We start from the raw sequence: 21,572 nt of genomic DNA on the forward strand, positions 1-21,572 counted from the left end.
AAATACAAATGCAGTTTTAACTAAGAAATATCTCCGATGTATAAGGAAAACATGCAATTAATCGTAGGTGTGTAACGCGTTCGATTGGATTGCTAAAGCCATTGCGACATTAAAGTATTGAGAGAATGTAGTCTTACCGACATCTTCAAGTGAGTAGGTTTCTTCGTCGCTTTCATATTCAGTTTTAGCATCTGAACACAAATCTCCGTCGCTGCAACTTTGGCGTTCTGTGGGTATTTGCACATGATCTAAAGACCAAACCTGTGACATACGGAGAAATGAAATTATCTAGCGTACATGTTGAATCTCATCGTGGTGGTGACTTACCCGTACAACTCCATCCGTTGAGCCAGTTATGATAACATTGTCTTTGTTCCATTCTTCCTTACACGAAAATATAACACACAATATTTGTTGCATACGATCCGCACATCCAATGCTTGTATTGACCTTTGCCAGACAATCGCCGTTGATACTCCATACATAAAGCCACGTAGCAGAGCATGTTGCAATGTCACCCTACATAAAAGGAGAAAGTCATTACTTGAGTTGTTTTTGGTGAAGACACAACTGAGGAAGATCTAATTCAGCTATTGAAATATATGAACCGACAGTGGTTGTGGTTGGAACCAGAGGAGGGAAAATACCGGTTGAGTACCGGTACGGTAAACCAAATTTTCACAAGTGTTTATTTTTCCTTTACAGTGTGTGCGGTCTTATCGCTGGTTGTGTTTATACGAGACACGAAAACCAAACCGAGTTTCGTTTACACAGCACCACGGTTTGGTTTTGATGTTTGTTTACTGGTGCACGAGTATGGAAGGAAACACGAGAATAACGAAACCAAACTTCGGTTGTGTTGCGGTTGTGTATTCGGGTTGATTTTTATCGGCTATGCTAGTGCTGCTAGTATTTTTATTAAGAAATCTAAACAAATTTCTTTTAGGTATAATACAAGGTAGTGTTTCGGTAATTTAATTGATTTTGTTTTTGTTATTTTATTGACATCGCTGATTTCATTATTTTCTTTAATTTCAATTTAAACATTGTGACATTAACATCAATTTGTATGCTCTAGACAACTTTTCCAAATCAAACATATCTACATATCATGGTTCAGCATTGAAACATACATCAATTGTTGAACTTTTAACAACTGCTCAGAACCAGCCATTTCGATATTACCCCATTGACTCTCAACAACTAATTGAACTCAATTCAGTTGTCTATTCGGCAGCACTGCAGACGAATTTACTGCTTCTCCTTTCAACCGAAGCACAGTGTACAGAAAAAAAAAACCAGGCTCGGTTTTCTAAAGCCAAACCGAAACCGCTGCTGAGAATACATCAACACAAGTTGAAATTCGTACACACATGTAAACGGTGCTGAGTGGCTTGGTTTGGTTTGGTAAACTGAGACTCGGTGGAGGTTTTTCTTTCGTTTACCGTGTGAACGAAATCCAAACCGAATACGATGTGCATCACTTGTTTACACGTGTTGAGATTTTGGTTTTCTTACCCACCTCTGGTTGGAACCCGTATAACCTATTTGTATAAACTATTTGAATTTCGAGAACATACATATTTACGAATGGACTGTCCGAAATTGTCCTAACTATGATTTTGTTAGATTGAGATGTATAGTGAATTGTAGTTAGGTTGTGAGAAGAACATCAGAGAGGGTTTGTTCAGTATTGAAGCGATGCAGGTTGTGCCGTATGGGGGAGAGGGAGTGAGCTAGAACGTTATGTAACATGTTTTTACAGAAGAAAAAAAATAGAGAATTTTTTACATAATATTTGTGACAATTTGTTACAAGGGAGATTCAATTTTGGGCAATTTTTGCGTTACGTAATTTACGATGGACCCTAGATATCGGCTCTTGAACACAAGGACTAAGATGAACGGCTTTACTTCCATTTATTTACAAAATGGTAATCTATGAACAATGCAATCACATTTCTAAAAATTAGGTCCTGTGAGGTATTTCGACCGGTTTCGGTTATTCGGGAATTCGGCTCCTCGAACCAAAACTTTTGTGGAAGGTTCCTGTCATGCGACACATCCAATTGGAAAATTGATTGTAATTGACACCACACCCTAACGTGACATTTTTTGAATGTGATTAAATTGTTCACTGTTGACCATTTAATATAATTTGATATGCCGCATGAAAGGTGGTTGAATGTACAGAACAGGATTCCGAAAAACCCGGAATCAGTCGAAAATCGATGATTATGGTAAGATGCGTCAAGAGAGCTGGCGCACTCTCTATATCTCGTATATGGGGTCACTTTTATACGGTAATATGATATTGTGAGATTGTCTTTCGAAGAATTACAACACTGGAGATGCAAAATAATCCTAATTATTAACTCACGAAAATTTCATTAATGATTATGTGCGACCAGAATTTGGCACCATTATTTTTACGACATATTTTGAACACTATTTATTTTATACTTCAAAGTAAAAATGTACAAACGACAATAATAATATAATAATACATAAAACGCACAGTCAAATAATTGAAAAACAATTGAATTGTATGTATTCCTTATTTGGACGTGAGTCTTTGTTTTTTTCCTTTCTTAAGGATTTTTATGAACGTGTTCACTGGAAAACAAACAGAGAAAGAATGCCCGGGACGGTGAGAATGAAGAAACGGTGAAATTTCACCTTTACTGGAAACACTGAGAAAAGATATGTCCTCAAGCAGGAATCGAACCTGCGATCCCCCAGTCACTAGTTGGGTGCGTTAACCACTCCGCCATCGAGGAACTGTGATGATGCCATCACATGTTCCCAACAGTTTTTGTGATCACCGCCGCAGCCTCCAATACCTCCTAATTGACCCATCGACCCCCAATGTATCCTATAAGCAGATCGTCACCTCTCACTCTCACCGATCGGGCAAAATCTCTCTCGTTATCTATTTTTAGGTCCACACGGTAAAAAATTGTCACGTTTAATTTAAATGATTGTACACTTGAATCAGTTTATCATGCATCACTAACAATTGAAGTGATTTAGCATTGATTTTTTAAGGATGTATAACTCTTATCAAAATGACCTGGTCTTTGAAAGCTATTTAATAGAAATGATCTTTAAATTGAAATGAATAGCCATTGAATTCGCTCCACTGTACTAATCTATTGAATTTGAGTGGTTTCATCTTTAATTACAATTGTCAAAGGTACCAAAACACTAAAGTCTTTAACCGATTACAAACATATGTTCGCAAATAGGAGCAAAAATGGATAAGTTGCATTTCCAAAGTAATGTAGAACGTGAGTATTATATATTGTACTTGTGGATAATTTATGCAAATGTTTATTCTCAGGTAACATATTTATAATAGGATATGCCGTAAGAAATATGTATATAGTTGAATGTAAGATCAATCAGAAGCAATGTGCAACTCATTTCAAATGGAAGTGTTTTGCTGTTGATTTCGTAGTGCTTTGATATGATCTATTCCAATAGATTGACACATCGTATAGACTTTTCTACGGCCCATGTACGTACACGCCACATGACACAAATACTACATCACAAGCTGGTGGAAAATAATAAACAAAGACGGCAAAAGTAAATGGGATTGTTTTCAACCAGGAAGCTTCATTAGTGTTCGTGAGATCGGCCGCAAAGAACTCAATTGAAAGGTTGGGCAAGTAGTGCGAAATCAACTGCAAATCACTTTCCATTAGCGTGACGATTTTTTACCGTGCAGTAGACTGTTAAATTCAATTTAAAAATGCATCATTTTCATTTCTTCCGATTCATATTGGCAATCGTGGAATTATGAATCGTTTTCGATGACATTTTCTCAACAGGCGATTTTGATTAATTTGGAGAATTTAAAGATGAACTAATAATACTGAGACCTAAAAACAACCCAAAGATTTTTTTTTTTAATTTTTTTTATATATTATTTTCTAATCAAATAGTTTTGTTTGCATTACATTTCTAATTTAGTATATTTAGTGTTCAGTCACAAGTGGTGACTTTTCATCCCTATTGTTTGCGTGATTCAGTTAATTATTATTAAGTTATAATATGCTTTCGCAGTTAAGTATTTTTTGCAGTAGGATGTTTTAAACCTACTTGTCTTCTGAATAAGGAGTTAAACAAATCTTATAAACTAACTTATAAACTATAAAGAGAGCTGAAGATTGCAACGATTTTTGTCGGAAGTTGCTTATAATACTGTTCATTATAATTTCTATGTTTGCGAGTCTGTGCAACTCATTTGCGCTAAACCAGGGAGGACGCTTCAAAATCATTTTCAGAATTTTATTCTGAATCCTTTGAAGCGTTTTCTTCCTGGTAGCACAACAACTTGCCCAGATTGGCACTGCATATAGCATTGCCGGTCTAAATATTTGTTTATAAATTAATAGTTCGTTCTTTAGGCAGAGCCTAGAATCCCTTTTTATAAGAGGCTATAAACATTTTATATATTTGTTGCATTTTGTTTCACGAATCTTTTCGATAACCTTCCGTCACTTGCGTAAATGCACTGGGTGCACAGTGCTCTGAAAATCTAGCGAAATCGTCTTAGGGCACCAGCGGGTACAATTCAGAGCTGCGCGGCGAGTTAAATCTGTAAAGAATACTAAAAATTAATTTCTATTCCATAATTTTCAGTTCAGCAATTCGAGAGATCGTGCTCATCGCAAGCCATGAAAAATAGACTACGTTGTGAAGCGATGATCACTATTTATTAAAAAATCACGGTTGCATAAAAAATTAAACTATTAAAAAATTTCAAATAGTTTATAATTTTCACAAACTTATTAGGAATAATTGTTTGATAAGCTTTCTTAATATTGTGTAGGAAAAAAGCTGAAAAATTCAGTATTTTCTCTATCTGCAACATATAAACCTTTAAGTATACCAATTAATTGGTATACGAATTGGAATAGGTTCGCCAAATTTTGGAAGAAGTCTATAAAATAACCCCTTGAAAACTACCTAAAAATTGTTGTAGTTCGATGCAATAAAAAATATCCAAAAAAGAAATGTACCTATTAATGTGAAACACAGCGAATAATACATACAATAATGACCCATTTTTATCAGTCTCATCGTGTTAAAATACACAAAATGGGGACATTGACTAAATCGGGCAATTTTTTTCTTTATAATAAACTGAAGCTGTTCAAATATTCTTCTCGTCCCTTGATGTACTCTGATAACTATTTCTGATTATGATGAACTTTTTATTTTCGCATATTTCGCATATCTTCGTGATAAGGAAAACATGCTCAAGAAAGGATTTACTCGAATTCAGTCTTGTTCGTCTGCTAGAGCCCATCAAACATATGTTCATATTTGACTGATAAAATCGGGGTTTCAATGTGTTATAATAGATTAATTATTCATTATTATAATTCAGCATTCGAAGAAGTTTCTTTTGAACGAGCGTAGAACGACTTTGTTTCTACTTACTTGAAATCAGCGGCGTAGCCAGAAATTCGGTTTGGTGAAAATAGATCATACTGTCCAAACGGCATAATTCCGAAACCGTAATTTTTGAAGTTTTAAAATTATGCAGAATTATTTTTTCAGAAAATAGTAACAAAGTTCGTGTCTTTAGCAAATTTGTTGAGACTTTATTGTAGTCATGAATATTAACCTGAGAAAATTAACCATAAATACTTCTTGGACGATATACCGTTAAAATTATTTTATCAAATGATGCGCTGTTTAATGTTTGTAAAACTCATCGAAAATACTAAACCTCCGAAATTGGCGGTTTCAAAATCATGCTATCTTGCCCTTAAATTACTGTTTTTGAACATTTGACCTATACATATAATTGGTCATATAACAAAAATCAAATGCTCATCAAAATCGATCAGAACCTGCTAGAGTCGAATGGAAATCGCTATTTTTCATAAATTTCTCTCTACAACAATGGATCGACTGCCACGATCTTGAGATACTATGTGATACTGAAACATCGCTTGAAACCAGCGGCGGATCATGGAGAAAGATCCGGGAGGTCCAGGTCCTGCCGAAAATTTTCAACTTGTTAAGAAATTTTAAACTAGTTTTAATTTTAAAGTAGCAACACCTCACTGCATATCCTCCGGGCCGGTATGATTAACGATTTTTGGAGTGATTGCATAACCTTTCTATATGAGAAAGGCAAAAATGTGCCAAAGTCCAAAGAAGTCAATTTTTGTCAAACATCTCAATGTTTCATGCATTTTAAAGTCATTTGGCATCAAAAATACAAATTTGATTTTGAAAATTTTTCATTTCAGTTCATATGGGAATTTGCTGTGTGATTGCACTCATCAACTCGTAACTCCGGAACCGGAAGTCCAATCAATAAAAAAATTCAATAGCAACCGATGGGAAGGTTGTACCTTTCATTTGAGACAAACTTTGTGCAAATCGGTTCATCCATCTCTGAGAAACAGAGGTCACATTTTTTTCCACTTACACACTTACATACACACACAGACATTTTCCGATCTCGACGAACTCAGTCGATTGGCATATGACACACGGCTCTCCGGGTCGGGATTAGATTGACGAATTTTAGAGTGAATGAGAAAGGCAAAGACATTTTTAGCAAATGTTGAAAGTTATGCATTGTTTGGTGAGCAGTTCTATGTTTCACAGACATTGAATCAATTTTAACTTCGCTTCCTATTAAATAAAGACCCTTATTACAGTACATTTCTACAAAAACGAGCTCAATTTGAAAATAAATCTGAGGATTATGTTTGATTACAGAACTCTGGAATTTTCTGTTGGAATGTTTTCAGGCAGGAATTTGATATTGATGCTATTAGACAACTGTGAAATCAAGACCAATAGATCAGTTATATATCAGGACCCCATTCCGACAATTTATCAAAAGTCCTCATGATGTTTACAACAATAGGTTATCAATCTACGGATCAGATAATTGTTATTGTAATATTGAATTAAATCAGTCTGCATCAATAAATTTTTAACTTCAATCCAATTTTTTTTTTTGGTGTGGTGGGGGGGGGGGGTTGTATGTTGTTAAACCCCAAAACCTTCTCTTGGCTACGCCGTTGCTTGGAGTTATTTATTTCGCTTTTCATTTTCCGATATGTTCGATCGATCCGATGGTTATAAGTTAGAAAAATTGCAGTCAGAAGGTTCGCACAAATGAACATTTTTGTACTGATAAGTTATCAAGTTCTTTCCAGTCAACTTGGAAGTGTTCGGTGATTATTTCTAGCGGTTGTAGATAGTAAAATGAAATACAAAATTCGTTTTATCGAAATAATGTTTAGCTTATTTCAATGGGTTATTACTATATTGAACAATAAATAGGCGACAAAGAGTAATCAACAAACAACAAGCCATAACTTTTAAAGTATTCAAAATAGATATTTGAAGGCTTTAGTAAAGTTATTCGCAAAAGTAAGAGCTACAAATTTGCTGAAGACCTTATTTCGATATAATCACTTCCAAGAAAATTTGTGAAAATACCTCACTCATAGGGGGATTAATTAGCAAAAGCACAATACCAAAAGAAAGGGCATATTGCCTTCATTAAATTCTTCGAAGATACTATTGACCTAAAATAAGCCGTTTTGGCGTTAATAATAGATTACATGTTTTTGGTCATATTTCTGGCAATGGGAAATGATAAAAATCTTTCGTCCGCATTTAATGTTAAATATCTCTTTTGATAATAGTCCGATTTCAACAATCTATAGCTTGTTCGAAAGGTATTTGTTAAAGCTGTCTAAAAACATTTAAATTGTTAATCTATATTGTCAATTTCGGCAGATAAGTTAAAAAAAACTGCAAAAAACGCCATTTTTATACATTCAAACATTCATATCTTGGAAACTAAACATCAGAATCAAAAACAAATTAATAGCGTTCATACTGTTTTTTAGTTCTTTCATTTAAAATTGGTTTGGATAAGATCGGTTCAGCCATTGCTGAGAAACACGAATGAGAATTTGTCCGTTACATACACACACACAGACATTGTCCCAAATCGTCGAGCTGAGTTGACTGGTATATAAGACTCCGGGCCTCGGAAAAAATCTTGAAAGTTTGAGCGAATTCTATACATTTGTTTTATAAGAAATGTAAAAGATAAAAAATATGAAAGCTCCAGGTTATGATGGAATCTTCAACATTCTTCTTAAAAACCTTCCCGAAATCACCATGAGATACTTGGTCAAAATATTCAACAAATGTTTTGAATAAGCATACTTCCCTGAAAGATGGAAAAATGTCAAGATTATTCCTATTTTGAAGACAGATAAAAACCCAGCAGAAGCATCTAGCTATCGACCAATTAGCTTACTCTCTTCTATTAGTAAATTATTTGAAAAAATCATCCTAACTAGAATGTCACATATCAATGAGAATTCTATTTTTCTTCCTGAGCAGTTTGGATTTCGTATTGGACATTCAACTACTCATCAACTTATGAGAGTAACTAACCTGATAAAGGCAAATATCTCAGTGGGCTATTCTGGAGTTGCTCTTCTAGACATCGAAAAAGCTTTCTACAGTGTTTGGCACAAAGGTTTAATTGCCAAAATGTGGGATTTCAATTTTCCAATTTACATAATAAAGATAATTAAAAATTATCTTACTAACCGTACGCTACAGATTTCTTATCAGAATCGTAAATCTAATAAGCTACCCGTTAAAGCAGGCGTCCCTCAAGGATCAAGCGTCGCACCAATACTATACAATATTTTTACCTCTGATCTTCCAAATCTACCTACAGGCTGTAAAAAGTCACTTTTCTGTGATGATACTAGCATCTCAGCCACTGGGAGGAGTCTTCGTATTATCTGCAGTCGACTATGCTTACTTTCAAACATCGAAGTAGATGCAGCAAGCATTAAGGATTCCAGTTCAATCTTTCGTGAAAACCCGTACGTCAAGGAACAAGGTATCATTCGACGGCGTGGTAGAACCACCCTATGCGAATATGCTACGGCTGACGCTAGAAATCCAATCATTCTTCCGAAGACCCATCATGTTACAAAGCTCATCGTACAGGATTATCTTGAGCGATATCACCATCGTAATCACGAAACAGTCCTAAATGAAGTGAGACAGATGTATTATATTCCTAACTTGCGGGCGTTGTATTGTACAATAAGAGCACAATGTCAAATGTGCAAAAAATGGTGCAGCAATTCCTCAGGCTCCGATGATGGCAGACCTTCCTCCAGCCCGACTGGCGGCATTTACTAGGCCATTTTCACATTTTGGAGTCGACTATTTCGGTCCTCTAACACTGGTCGTAGGGCGTAGGAAAGAAAAACGATGGGGTGTACTCATCACATGTTTAACAGTGTGAGCGATACATCTGGAAATTGCTCATTCTCTAAATACCAACTCCTGCGTGATGGCTCTTAGAAATTTTATGGCAAGGCGGGGCGTTCCAAATCATATCTATAGCGACCGAGGCACGAACTTCACGGCAACTAGTAAGGAACTGGCAACTGCGCTGAAGTTGATGGAGCAGGATAAGCTGATTAACGAAATCGTGAGTCCCCAAACAGAATGGTCTTTCCTTCCCCCTGCATCCCCCCATATGGGCGAAAGTTGGGAGAGATTAGTACAACCAGTAAAGAAAAACATTAGTGCGATTAATCCCGAGCGAAATCTGATGGACGAAGTACTCCGCAATCTTTTGGCTGAAATTGAAAACGTCGTAAACTAGCGGCCACTAACACATGTGCCAGTGGATGATCCGGAAGCCCCAGTTTTAACCCCGAACCACTTCATACTAGGCTCTTCTAGTAGATTAAAGCCAGTAAGTCCTCTCGACGATAGCGATGCAATACTGAGACGTTCATGGAGAACCTCACAATTAGAAGCCAACTTGTTCTGGAGGCGTTGGGTTCACGATTATCTACCGGATATCTCGAAACGCACAAAATGGTTCAAAAAAGTGAAACCAATTAAGATCAACGATGTGGTAGTTATTGCAGACCCCAACCTTCCTCGCAACTGCTGGCCAAAAGGCCGCATCATCGCGGTGTGCAATAGCAGAGATGGACAGATAAGAGCAGCAACCGTACAAACGACAACCGGGATCTACGAGCGACCAGTGGTAAAAATGGCTGTCCTTGACGTTAGGCGCGAAATTCAAGTAAGCAACGAAGTTGGCATACTCGGGGGGGACTGTTGCGACCCCTTGGTCGGCGCGCCTTGCGAGGCCCCACAGACTGAAAGAACAGTTACTGGTAACCCGATTTGATGACAGCAATCATTACTGAAGGAGAACAGACAAGGCTAGAACAGTGTCATACAGTTCACGTGGTTAGGCAAGAAATATTTCCTATTTAACATCATCGATTTGCCATACTGGCGTATATATATATATATATATATATATATATATATATATATATATATATATATATATATATATATATATATATATATATATATATATATATATATATATATATATATATATATATATATATATATATATATATATATATATATATATATATATATATATATATATATACAAATATTGAATTCGATTCATAGGTTACAGCAAGGTCAGGTTAGGAAGATAGGCGATTGCTGAACGTGTAGGTTTCACTGTGCTTTACGCTAATCTCCACCAACCGGCAAGACTAACGGTAAAATACCTAAAAAAGGCTTACTGAATTCTTATTAAACTAATTGTAGAGACAAGTTAAATTTAAAAGGAACATTAAGTTCGATCAAAGTTAAAAAAAGGAATAAGAATACTAAACGTAAGTGAAATTGAACATAACCTAAAACTAAAATCTATAGCATGAATTTTCGACCGTTTTAGGAAGTTTTTAAACCTTCCCTTCAGCTGTAATAAAGGCTTTAAATACTTAGAAAGTTCTTATTCCTCCGACGAAAATCCAACAACTTCCCGTGCTACTGCAAAAGGGATTCAATGTGCGTTTTGAAAAAGATTTTGCTTTCCAGTCTTGCTACCGGGTATATCCCGAAAGCATAGCGAGAAATAACTGTTAGATTTATTCCCAAAGGGGGGGGGGGCGCTCAAGTTTTGAAGAAGCCAAGAGTTTTAGGCCTATCAGCTTAAGTTCTTTTCTTTTGAAAGCTTTGGAACGGATAATCGATCATCACATCAGGAACGTTAGTTTAGTTGAATATCCACTGCACAAAATGCAACATGCATATCCGTGTGGGAAGTCCACGATCACTCTGCTTCACGATGTTGTTTACAACATTGAGAAGACTTTCTCGCTCAAGCAATCTAGCTTGGGTGTATTCCTAGATATTGAGGGTGCTTTTGACAATGTTTCCTTCCAGTCTATTCTGGGAGCGACGCGCGGTTATGGGATACCTGCATGTATCTCGGGTTGGATAGACGCAATGCTTAGTAACCGCAAACTTTGCTCGTCACTGCGACAGTCTGAGTTACGGAAGTTGAGTGTTTGCGGTTGTCCTCAGTGCGGCGTTCTGTCACCTTTGTTATGGAACTTGGTAGCCGACAGCTTGTTGAAGAAACTCAATGAGCTTGGATTTCCAACCTACGGGTTTGCTGACGATTACCAAATACTAATTACTGGATTTTCCATCGGAACAATCTTTGACGTAATTCAACAGGCATTAAGAGCTGTCGAACAGTGGTGTCGACAAGTTAAATTATCAGTTAACCCAAGCAAAACTTCAATGGTTCTTTTCACGAAGAAGCGAATAACAACCGGGGTTCGTCCCTTGCAGTTCTATGATTCTGAGCTACTGTGTGCAGATCAAGTCAAATACGTTGGAGTTATAGAAAGCGTACATGGCCTTCGGGCAGTGCAGACAAAATTTTGGAAAGACCTGGGGTCTCAAACCTAAATACATCTATTGGATTTACACGACAATTGTACGTCCAATACTGTCATACGGATGCCTTGTGTGGGTGCCAGAGAGGAGAGGTGGGGACAGTCCAGTCAAAGCTAAACCATCTGCAAAGAATGGCGCTCATGGCGTTGACTGGTGCTTTCACCACGACTCCGACTGCTGCTTTTGAGGCACTTCTAAATATCAAACCATTACACATACACCTCAAACAAGAAGCACTTCCATGTGCATACAGACTGCAGGTGACTGGGCTTTGGAACAGTAACCATGTTGATCTTGCTACCAGTCATACACGAATGTGATCACAAATGGTTACATGGGGTGCAGATATTCTTACTCCCAGCGATATTACACCCACATGTAGTTTTCCTTACAGGACATTGTGAAGATTCCCTCTCGAGAGGAGTGGTTGTCTGGTTATATGGAAAGACAACAACAAACGCAAGTCGTCTGTTACACTGACGGTTCTCTGATGGAGGGACGTGCTGGTGTCTACGGTCGTGAAATGAGATTGGAACAATCTCACTCATTAGGTAGATACTGTACTGTATTCCAAGCAGAAATCTTTGCGCTTATGTGTGGGGTACAATCGGCCCTTCAACTGAGTTTGTCCGGCAGAGTTATCAACTTCTGCTCCGATAGTCAGGCTGCAATCAAGGCCCTTACGTCAGACAAATCCCGGTCCAAGCTAGTGATCGCGTGCCGAACCCAAATTGAAAAACTAAGCATTATCAACACTATCTACCTTGTCTGGGTGCCCGGACATTGCCGTATTACTGGAAATGAATGGGCTGACGAATTGGCCAGGGCAGGTTCAGCGATTGACTTCGTTGGTCCTGAGCCCGCGCTGCCAATTTCGACAAGTTGGATAAGGAAAAAAATACGGTCCTGGGCTTCGTCCGAGCACCGCAATAATTGGAGAAATCTACAAACGTGTCGCCAAACAAAGGCGTTTCTAGAACAACCGTGCACAGTGTTTTCGAAAAATCTCCAACATTTTTCGAAGCTCCACTGCGGCATGCTGACCAGGGCTTTAACCGGCCACTGCAAACTCAATTATCACATGGCAACTATTCAGCGCGCTGAGTCTTTTTCATGTGATCTTTGTGAATCCGACTACGGAACCTCATATCATCGGATATCCAACTGTCCAGCGGTAGCGCAAATTGCGATTTCGAGTCTTCGGCCGTCCTTATATAGACGAAATCATGTTTGGACGACTGAAACTCAGAGACATACTAAAGTTTCTTATCCAATGTGGTAAAGAGCTTTAGGTTTATTCGCAGGCAAGTTGAACTCCTTATGAGTTTAACTTACCTGTTGTTTATTTTTGTTTTATGCTGTTATTTTCCCACCCTTCCAATTGTACTTCCTCACACCTCCTTGTCCTTTCCTTTCGCTCAGGAAATGATAAAAACACACGGCAATATATTCTGATTCTGATATGAAAGAATTTAATTTACTCTGTCACCATATAAAAATTTATTAACAATTCAGTAAAACGATATTTTTTTACCATTTTGAAAAATGTAATCGGTTGTCGACACCATAAGAAAAGTTACTAAAAATGGAAAAATATTAATGTATATCATCAAGATTCAAAAGGAAAAGAAAATTGATTCATTTCAACTACCATCAAAGGCATTATGAACACCATTCTTCATCAGAACCACAATATATGTATGTGAAAAACTGCGAATATTACGCACTGCTAATGCACTGACGGATCGCATTCACTGCAATTAAGTGAGTTTCAGGCAATCCATTTTTTACCAAAGCTTCACACAAATCAGACAGAAGTCCACGCTGGCACGTAGCCAAAAGGGGAGGGGTGCTACAGGGTAACCCCACTACCCCACCAAATTTTTGGGTCGTGACAATCTGGTATATATAGTGCTGCCTAGCGATGAAAACACGGCCAGGTGGGCTTTCTTCATGTAAATGTAAAACGCTAAACCGGAAGTCGCCTTCTTGGTTTTCAGAATGATGCCAAAGATCGATCTCTGGTATCTACCCACATTGATTGGGTTATTGAGAACTCAGCATACACCACTATTCTGAGCTTTTCTCATCAAGCTGTTAATTTTTCGCGTTTCTAAACCGTTTTGATGATGTATATAAGTGTGAACTTTCAACTCCCCGGATAGCGATAAAAAATAAAATAACTCTCGCTGTGAAGGATAAAACTGGGTATGTTCCAGTAACACTTGTGCTCCAAAGTGCAAAGCCAGTGAACTCCACTACACCGATGCACTACCATCGAAAACGGCATCTGATAGCGACGAATGTCTTGCAGGCTAACGATTTCTGACCGGTATCAATGCTTATCCTTGGCTGGGGCAATTTCATTCCGGTGGATCGTACTGCTCCTGTTCGGCTGCTTGCTGCTATTGACGACGGGTAAATGAATGATTAAAAATTCAAACAGGCCTTATGTCTTACGATCGTTACAAGGTTTAACGTTGTAAAAAGGTGACTAACAATAAAATGAAATGCTAGCATGCGCGGGACGAATAATTCTGGCCAATCATGACACAGAAAATAATTGATTTCGGAACATCCATTTTACTTTATTTTTGTAAGTTATACATACTTACAAATCTAATAGAAGATTCATGGATATTTTTTCTGGCTGATTAGTGCAAATATTGTGTAATTCCGGTTTGGATTCAGATCCAGATGAATTTAAACCAATGCACTAAAAGGTCTGACAGAATGGTTCATCACTGACTGTTGAAAAATCTGGTAAACCATGGATTGTTTTCTGTTGCGATCGAGGCAATGTAGTGACGACACTCTGAAACTTTTCAAATTCAGGTTCATCTATTTTAATTTAACATTGGGTACTACAGGCTCGAATTTTTGTATATCCGGGACACCACGCAGAACTAGGGGTTTGCTCAGAAACACAAATAGTGTTTTCGTTTTTTGGTGCTAGCGTCAATCTGACGGTCCTGATACTAAGTTAGTGTCGAATTCTGTAGATTTTTATAACTGAAAAGCAAAGTATCTCACACGAAATTAAATAATCCAGTTTGTACTTTTTTCCTGCAGAGATCATTAAAATTTTACATAAAAACTTCCTTTACTGATACAAATAGAAGTTAAAAAAGCTTCATTTGCTGTTAACAGTTATCACAAAACTCTAGGGAGTTTCCCGACTCTGCAAATCGAACTTACTACTAGAAAGTGAATTCTGATCAATAACTTACCGTGAGTTCGTTTATGTTGACGGCAGCAATGACGCCGACATGATTAGACAATTGCCGTACATATTTGTATCTTGACATATCCCAAATAATAGCTGATCTGTCTTTAGAACCAGAAACAATTATGTTATATGCTGTACTAGCAGCAAGGGAAGTGACCGCATCCGTGTGTCCATGCAAAGTATGCCTAACGTACAATTGTTTGTGCTTAAAATCTATATCACAGACAGTTACGATGGAATTAGTGCCAGCCATAATTATTGTTTTTGCGTTTGGACAAGCACATGCCAGAATCTCTCCAGAATCTGGAGCAACATTTTCACACACAAATAGCGCTCGATCAGAATCATACATGCCAACTCGAACAGAATGGTCAGCATAACCCCATGCTATGTAACGACTGTAATTTGAAGGCATTAGAATCTTATTCTGTTCGACAGCTAATACAATCTTGTCTCCCTGTATTATATGCCCGACTGGGCCCTTGAGTTCTGCAAAATAGAAACGGCATTATAACGAGTAAGCATATTAAATATGAGGAATTCCACGAAGATCCGTCCGAGAATCTTTAAAATCGTGACCATCTTAGATTCCGATGAAACTTTACACATTTCACCGGCATGGAAGACTAAACATTTTCCACAGGTAATAAGATTATTTTGACTCAAGAGCAACTTTTCAAAAGGGCGTATACGTTCCCACGTGTATGAATTTCAATTTTTTTTTGTTCGATTACCGTATTTTATACATCAAAACTATCTGAGAACGAGTTACAGAGAATGAATACTTCTGTCCGAAAAAAATATATACTGAAAAAAATGTTGTGTCATTTTTCAACAAAATAAAAATTTCTGTTAAAAAATTAAATTGCGAAAAACCAATTTTTTTTAAATTTTTATATTTTGTCAACAAAAACCTAAAGAGAAAAGAAACATTTTGAAGGTGATTGCATGATGGAGAAAAAATCGGTAAAAAAGTTTTTCTAACAATTACTTCAAACATGTTTTTAAATTCCATACTAATTGACATACAAAACTGTAATTTTTATTACAGAATATGATTATAAGCATAATTTAAAATCAAAATGCATTTAACAAAAATCTTCCAAAATGAGATAGTTTTCGAGATATTTGGAATTTTGCTCCATCAAAAACAATTAATTCGTGTAATTATGCTCTTTTCAAAAGTTATTCGAGTTACCCAATCACAAAATCTCAAAAATCTAATGTTTATCGTTTTAAAAACGTAAATGCAACTTTTTCAGTGTATTTGGATCATGGAGAAGCTTTCAATAAAAAAGTTTTCCTAACAACAACTTTTGACATATTTTTATAATTTATACTATTTGCAGTCAAAAATACAATTTTCTTTTTGAATTTGGTTCTATACGCCATTTTGAATCGAAATGCCCATTACAAAAATTTTATGAAATGTAGTAGTTCTCGAGATATTTTAACTTTTGTTTTAACAACACAATTATTTTGTTTTATTACGACCTTTTCATAAGTTATTTGCGTTTCTCCATCAACAATAATAGGTTTTTCAAAAGGCCCATAAACTTTCCTGCAACTTTTTCTTTGACATCAAGGCGATATTGTAAATCTTTTGAAAGTTACATGAAAGCAACCAAAATATGATTCAACTATATAGTTTAATTATCAGACCCTATGGTTAAATAATATTTTGGTTACTTTCATGTAGCTTTCAAATGGTTTACAATATCGCCTTGATGTCAAAGGAAAAGTTGTAGGAAATTTTATGGGCCTTTTGAAAAACTTATTATTGTTGATGGAGAAACGCAAATAACTTATGAAAAGGTCGTAATAAAACAAAATAATTGTGTTGTTAAAACAAAAGTTAAAATATCTCGAGAACTACTACATTTCATAAAATTTTGGCTATGAGCATTTCGATTTAAAAAGGCGTTTAGAATCATATTCAAAAAGAAAATTGTATTTTTGACTGCAAATAGTATGAATTATAAAAATATGTCAAAAGTTGTTGTTAAGAAAACTTTTTTATTGAAAGCTTCTCCATGCTCCAAATACACTAAAAAATTTGCTTTTACGTCTTTAAAACGATAAACATTAGATTTTTGACATTTTATGATGGGGTAACGCGAATAACTTTTGAAAAGAGCATAATTACAGGAATTAATTGCTTTTGATGGAGCAAAATTCCAAATATCTCGAAAACTATCGGATTTTGGAAGATTTTTGTTAAATACATTTTGATTTTAAATGATTCTTAGAATTATATTCTGTGATAATATTACAATTTTGTATGTCAATTAGTATGAAATTTTAAAACATGTATGAAGTTATTGTTAGAAAAACTTTTTTACCGATAAGTTCTCCATCATGCAATCACATTCAAAATGTTTCTTTTCTCTTTAGGTTTTCGTAGACAAAATAGAAAAATTTAAAAAAATGGGGTTTTTCGCAATTTAAATTTTTAACATAAATTTTTGTTTTTTTTAAAAAATGACACAACATTTTTTTCAGTGTATATTTTTTTTTGATAGAAGTATTTATACCCTGTAACTCGTTCTCAGATAGTTTTGCTGTATAAAATACAGTGAACGAACAAAAAAAAATTGAAATTTATGCACGTAGAAACGCTTACGCCCTTTTGAAAAATTGCTCTTGTATCAAAATATTCCAATTGCCAGAGAATATCATGGAGATTCATACACCGAACACACCTGCAAAGTTTCGTTCGAATCTACGATGGTCATATTTTGCGGTCGGCCGGTTTCTCATGGAATCCCTCATATGTAAGTACCTACCTTTTACTGGTTGAGAACATGGTTTCAACATTTCAAGATTATGGAAGAATAGTTTATCATTCATATTTCCCAACTGTACTGATGTTGTAATGGGACTCGATTCTAATACTGATGAGGACTTGGAAAAGGATGATTTTTTAGCTGGATGAGCTTTTCGGAACAGTTGTTTGGGAATTTGCCCAAAATTATTTATAAAGCCGATAGTAGCATTTTTTTTCAAGGGATCGTCAATACTGAAAAAATGATAAAGTATTATTTTATCTAAAATACGTCCTATATTATACCTGTAAATGTCAACATTTCCTTCGTAGAAGAGATGATGAAAGACATTCGCAGCCTCTACCGCTGCTTGGCCACGCTGCTTATAACCAAATATCAAATCGATCCACTAGTGCGAAATGGGATATAAAAAATCATATTTTAATAATACGAAGTAAGATACATATAACCTGAGCAAATTATTACGATAGCTGACATCATATGCCTCGAACCAAACTAGGGTTGTTTTTATAAATTTCGAGATAAATTTGATGGGACTACTCTTAACCGATTACAACTCACCTTAACGTGATACAATACTACTAAAGTAGGGGAATTATGGTTAAAACCGGCACCTTAAGCATAAAAATTGTTCTGGGTTACCACAAAACCAATAAAATTATATTTTCTAAGCAGAATTCTGCTGCAGAAAATTCTTAAAGGCTTAATTTTGTCAACGCTTCAAAAATATTATTTCATTAAAAATTATTGGTTGCAAAACTTGGAAACCAAAGTGATTTTTTCTAGGCACTTCGGGTAAAACCGACACCCCATAGGGGTAAGATCGACACCCGCTTCCACTTTTTTAAGTGATATATGCGTGATTAATAAAGTGTGAGTATGTGTGGTGCAAATATGTGGGACCATCATGTTATAAGGGGAAGAGAGTTCGAAAGCGTAGTGTTATAAACAAGAGAATTTTATGCTATAGGATTATTTCTTGGTATGGATGTTTCCAAGTAATCCTTGCACACATCATTGCAACTTTCAGTGTCAATTTAATTCGTTAGAGAAGATTTCTATATTAACTTTTGAATAGGGCTAATGAGATTTGTAAACAAACTTTTGTTTTGCCGATTTCTCTTAATTTGCTATAATTTCAACACAGAAAACATTTGAAATCCCTTCTACGAAGGGTAAAGATGTAAGTTAAAGCGTGTTTCTTTTGAAGTTTCACTCGGCTGCGGAATAATAAGCGGAACAAGTTTGTTTACAAAAATTTCTTTAGCCCTTTTGAAGAATTAATATTGATTTGCAAGTGTTCTACATTTTGCTAATAGGATTCATTAACTTATAAGTGACACACACTTCTTAGTAAAACTACCTGGTTCAGACTCTTGTTTTTCGGGACTCTAATCATCAATGATCTACCGGGGTAATCGAAAGATCATTATCTCACTGTAATAAAGTTCATCTACTAAGCGAACACTAGACATTCAGTTTGATGAGCTTTTTGCAAAAATAGCAAACGCTGCGATAGAATCTGATAACTAAAAACTCCAATTTTTGATTTTTAAAGAGACTTATAAGAAATAAGCACAATAAAAATATTTCTGTGTATTTCTGCTATTACTATATAGTGTTTTAATAGTGTAATTGAAGTGTCACAAAGTTCCCCAGCCTTTTGTAATGAATCGCAAATAAACACAACCATCTTAACAGCATCGAGTGTCCTCAAAATTGATTTGAAAAAGAGGGAAATCACAGCTATAAAGAACAATTGGAGTACCACACCTGGACTACGACAATCAAAGAAATTTATCTAACCCAACTAGAAAAAAAGCCTGGAGTTGCTTAGACTAAACAAAAAAGAGCTAAGCATCATGACAGGAATACTTACCGGACACAGTCCGAGTAAATATCATCTTTAAAAACCTGTTTTAATCCACCTAGCGGTGCAATTGTGCCTTTCTCATTTCTCTAAACTATGGCACGGAGGCTTTTTATGTTCAACATAATTGTGGAAATGTCCATTACATTCTTAGTACACTTTGCACTTATACACAATGGCATGCCAGCCACGAACTTGATGAGCTACGTGTCGACGGTGAAACACTTGAAACAAAAAAATATCATACTCCATTAGCCTAATCAGCATTAGATCAATGTTATCTACTTGCTAACTCATTTTGTCATGCGGGGGTGGGTATGTGAGGAGGGCGAAAGTCCCATGAACGAACGACTCCCCAGCTTAAATTGGTATGCTTTGTGATATAGTGGTGGTTTAAAGATGATGGGGTTGAAAGGGAGGGGTATGAGGGCTGGATGGGGTGGTGGTCTGAGGGGTGATTTAAGGAGATTTTTAAAGGAGGGGAGTGAACAGTAGAGGGGGGGGGTGTAACCCCTCTCCGTAAACCATCAACTACGCTCCTGTTAAAATCCACAAACCCTATGCGAGTCGAAAAAAAAAATTGGCCGGGATTAGGTTGACGTTTTCCAGAGTGATTGCATAACCTTTCTATACGAGAAAGGCAAAAATGTGCCAAAATCCAAAAAAGTGAATCGTAGTCAAATTTTTTTTCGAATTTGCATCAAATCTCGACGTTTCATGCAACTTGAACACATTTAGCATCAAAAATAAAAATTCTATTTTTAATTTTTCCTATAGTTTGTATGAGAAATTTCTGTGTGGCCGCACTCTGAAACCCGTAATTCCGGAACCAGAATTCCGATCGATACAAAATTCAATAGTAGCCGATGGGAAGGTTGCACCTTTCATTTGAGACTAAGTTTGGGCAAATCGGTCCAGCCATCTCTGAGAAAAATGATTGACATTATTTGACACATACGCACATACATACACACACACATACACACACATACACACACATACACACATACATACACACATACACACACATACAGACTTTTTCCGATCTCGACGAACTGAGTCGAATGGGATATGACACTCGGCCCTCCGGGCCGGGATTAGGTTGACGTTTTTCAGAGTGATTGCATAACCTTTCTATATGAGAAAGGCAAAAAATGGGTGGGTAATGTCAGAGACATAACCGGAGTGAAGTAGAATACACTTAGGATTATTTATATGGATATGTAGGTTATCCACGGGATTTTGCGGAAAAGGGAAAGCCTTCTAATTAATTCTTCATTAAAATAATGGCGGTCCTGAAAAGGACCGTTTATGTTCGCTTTGGCGAATGACGCCCTGGATTCGATTCTCGTTGGATGCTGCTGACTTCTGCTCTTTATTTCCGGATTGAACTGTTGTCCATGGGTGCGATACGGACATGATTGGTGTAGCTGTAGCGTTATAAATCGTTTATGATTTCTTTCTGCATCGTATGGTGAAAATATTAAAGTGCTGGATCAATCAAAGAAAGATGGCGTTTGGAAATTTTCAAATGATTCGTTATGATAATTATGGTTAAGAAATTAAAATTAAAAATTTTAAATTGGGAATTGTTTTCCATCGTCAACTAGTTTTCTTCTTTTCAAATCTGCAACATTCTTTGAAAATATTGTTGAAATTTTATTGATGAAACGCTGAAAATGCGTTTGGCAACACTGCCCACTAAATGGATGGTGGGGGTAATACACGTATTCGTTTAGGTTATGCTAGTATTAGGAGGAGAAAGTAGAAACGAGCGAGCAAGAGAGTGATAGTAGTGCGTATTCGCGCGTAAATATTGGTCGGTCGGTTTTCTCATCATTCGTTGTACACCAGAAAAG

At 36.3% G+C, this 21,572-nt stretch overlaps 1 protein-coding gene and 1 non-coding gene across 2 annotated transcripts in view; both read right to left on the reverse strand.

The window, feature by feature from the left end:
* The window catches only part of LOC131693321 (WD repeat and FYVE domain-containing protein 3-like), a 180,400-nt gene extending 162,158 nt beyond the window's left edge, over window positions 1-18,242 (reverse strand). The window contains exons 1-5 of the mRNA XM_058981044.1: window positions 18,128-18,242; window positions 17,844-18,076; window positions 15,059-15,546; window positions 328-519; window positions 138-261 (exon numbers count right to left, since the gene is read on the reverse strand). Coding sequence (XP_058837027.1) covers window positions 138-261; window positions 328-519; window positions 15,059-15,546; window positions 17,844-17,907 — 868 coding nt within the window. The 5' untranslated portion in view covers window positions 17,908-18,076; window positions 18,128-18,242. The remainder of the gene's footprint in view (window positions 1-137; window positions 262-327; window positions 520-15,058; window positions 15,547-17,843; window positions 18,077-18,127) is intronic.
* On the reverse strand, window positions 2,707-2,779 carry Trnat-agu (transfer RNA threonine (anticodon AGU)). Its single transcript has one exon. It is a non-coding gene; the product is annotated as a tRNA-Thr (tRNA).
* Window positions 18,243-21,572: the final 3,330 nt, after the last annotated feature.

This window comes from Topomyia yanbarensis, chromosome 3 (assembly GCF_030247195.1).
Source record: "Topomyia yanbarensis strain Yona2022 chromosome 3, ASM3024719v1, whole genome shotgun sequence".
NCBI classification, from domain to species: Eukaryota; Metazoa; Arthropoda; class Insecta; order Diptera; family Culicidae; genus Topomyia; species Topomyia yanbarensis.